Source organism: Corvus brachyrhynchos, unplaced genomic scaffold (assembly GCF_000691975.1).
Source record: "Corvus brachyrhynchos isolate BGI_N302 unplaced genomic scaffold, ASM69197v1 scaffold85, whole genome shotgun sequence".
NCBI lineage: Eukaryota > Metazoa > Chordata > Aves > Passeriformes > Corvidae > Corvus > Corvus brachyrhynchos.
This window is the reverse complement of record NW_008238634.1, coordinates 1,016,728-1,019,012: the sequence shown is the minus strand read 5'-3', so window position 1 is coordinate 1,019,012 and position 2,285 is coordinate 1,016,728. Positions and strand designations below refer to the sequence as shown.

At 61.9% G+C, this 2,285-nt stretch overlaps 1 protein-coding gene across 1 annotated transcript in view; it reads left to right on the top strand.

Moving 5' to 3' along the window:
• The first annotated feature begins 1,574 nt into the window (after positions 1–1,574).
• HSPA12B (heat shock protein family A (Hsp70) member 12B) overlaps positions 1,575–2,285 on the top strand; it is a 16,471-nt gene continuing 15,760 nt past the window's right edge. The window contains 2 exon segments of the mRNA XM_017737377.1: positions 1,575–1,755; positions 1,863–1,908. Of these exon segments, the coding sequence (XP_017592866.1) occupies positions 1,866–1,908 (43 nt within the window). The 5' untranslated portion in view covers positions 1,575–1,755; positions 1,863–1,865.

The window sequence follows — 2,285 nt, the reverse complement described above, 5'->3', positions numbered from 1 at the left end:
AGGGGACACCACCAGGGACAGTGCCACAATGTGCCAGCACTGTGCAGGGGCTGTGCCGGGGACACCCCTGGGTGGCTTCCGTGTCCCAGCCATGGCTGAGGGGACAGGGAAAGGGCTCCAGGGAACCCCAACAGCTTCTCCGGAAGATTTGGGGTGTCCCCAACCCCACAGCCGTGCTCAGCCCTGGCACAGGGGGGATGTGGGGACAAAACAGCTCCTTCTGTCCCCTCAACATCTGGATCGGAGCCCCACAGCTGCCCTGAGCACCCCGAGTGTCCCGTGGGGACATCTCGAGTTGTGGGGACAACCCGAGCTGTGGGGTCACCGTGCCAGGCCAAGCCGGTGTCCCCGTGCCACTCTCGGCCATGCCACAGCCCCGCTGTCGCTCCTGGATCCTCCAGCCTGATCCCGTCCCAAACTTTGTTTCCTTTCCCCGTTTCCGTGAGCCCCCGCAGGGGAGGAAATGGTGGAAAGTCCTCAAAATCGCCGCTCCTGCTGGAGGGAGCCCCAGAGCCACCGGGATCCTGCCCTGGAAGGGACCCCCGGAGTTGGGGACTTGGTGTTGTGTCCCCTGGGTGACTGGGGGACACCTTGGGGGGTTGAGGCCACCCACCCTCCTTGCAGGGACCTCAGCAGGGGGTTGGCACCTTGGGGACGAAGGTGGCTATTGGCCACCCCCTGCCAGCTCTGAAGAAGGAGGATTTTGGCCACTTGGAGCCTGAGGGTCAGCACAGACCCCGGAGTGAACCCCTGGACACCCCCCATGGCCATGGAGGGACAGGGAATGAATCCACGGAGTCACCGAGGGCTGGCGTGTCCCTCTGGATCCATCCATCCGCGGGATGTGGGAGCTCAGACTGCGGGGTTGGGGACATTGGGGACATCCCTGCACATCCCAAAACCACAGCCTGAGCCCCAGGCAGCGTTTTTGCTGGAAAAGACGCAAATCCCACAGTTGGGAGCTGATTTCTGGAGCGCTTCCCCCCAGGAAAACCTCCTGGAAAGCCCCATTTTGGTGGAAAAGCCCCTGGACCACCTCTAACCTGCCAGGACCCCCCCTCTGCGTCACCCCAGGACCACCAGCACCTCAACCCCCACCCACAGCTCCAGGGTGGCCAGAGCTGGACACCCCCATTCCAGGGAAAGCGTTCCCACCTGCCGTTTGTATCCTAAAGGGTTTTTTTTGGGAACAGGGAAAGCTGTGGGGGCCGGCAGTGTGTGGGTGGGTTTGGCTCCCGGCGAGGCCTCTCCCGATGAGCTCAGCCCTATCCCGAGCCGCTGGATTTGTGGGATGAGAGCGGCCGGCACGGCCTGGGGGACTCGGAGGTGCCGGGATGCCGCAGCCTCGGGAAGGGAGCCAGGAGCTGGGGTGTTATCCTGGGAAGAAGATTTGGAGCTGGTCCAGGCTGGGTCTGGGATCCCTTTGGCCACTGTGCTTCCATCAGGAATATAAATTGGGATTTTCCCTAAATGAGACCCCAAAAAAGGGCTTTGGCTGAGGGTAAAAATGTGCAGGAACAGCGATTCCCACATGTCCGTATCCCACAGATCCGTATCCCACACATCTGTATCCCACAGATCTTCCCAGTGACAGGAACGCGGGCCCCTGTCCCCACAGTGGCTGTGACAGCCGGTGACCCCCCGCCGGTGACAATCGCGTGTGCCCCAAACCACGACAGCCACTCCTGCACCCCATTGTGAGCTGGGATTTGGGATCCCCTCCTGCCAATCCTACAGATCCCAGCCCCGTCCCCGGTGCGTTTTTGGGGGGGATCAAGGCTGGGATCACACTGAGGGGACACCGTGGCCACCCCACGCCTCCGAGGGGACACAGGGATGGATTTTGTCCCTTTCTTTTTCAGGCCATGGCGATGCTCCTGGAGCCCGGGATGCAGAGCCTGCGGATGGGTAAGGATGTCCTGGGGGGTGGCACTGGCTCACGTGTCCCCTGAGCCCCCCCAGAAGATCGTTCTGTGTCGGGGTCCCTCGCTGTTCCCCTTCTGTGTCCCCTCCACAGCTCCCACGCCAGGGTAACCAGAACCAGGTGTGGGAGGAAACCCGATCCCGCCATCCCAAACCGGATCCTGCCATCCCAAACCTGATCCCACCCTCCCAAACCCAATCCTGCCATCCCAAACCCAATCCTGCCATCCCAAACCCAATCCTGCCATCCCAAACCCGATCCTGCCATCCCAAACCCGATCCCGCCATCCCAAACCCGATCCTGCCATCCCAAACCCGATCCTGCCATTCCAAACCTGATCCTTCCGTCCCAAACACAATCC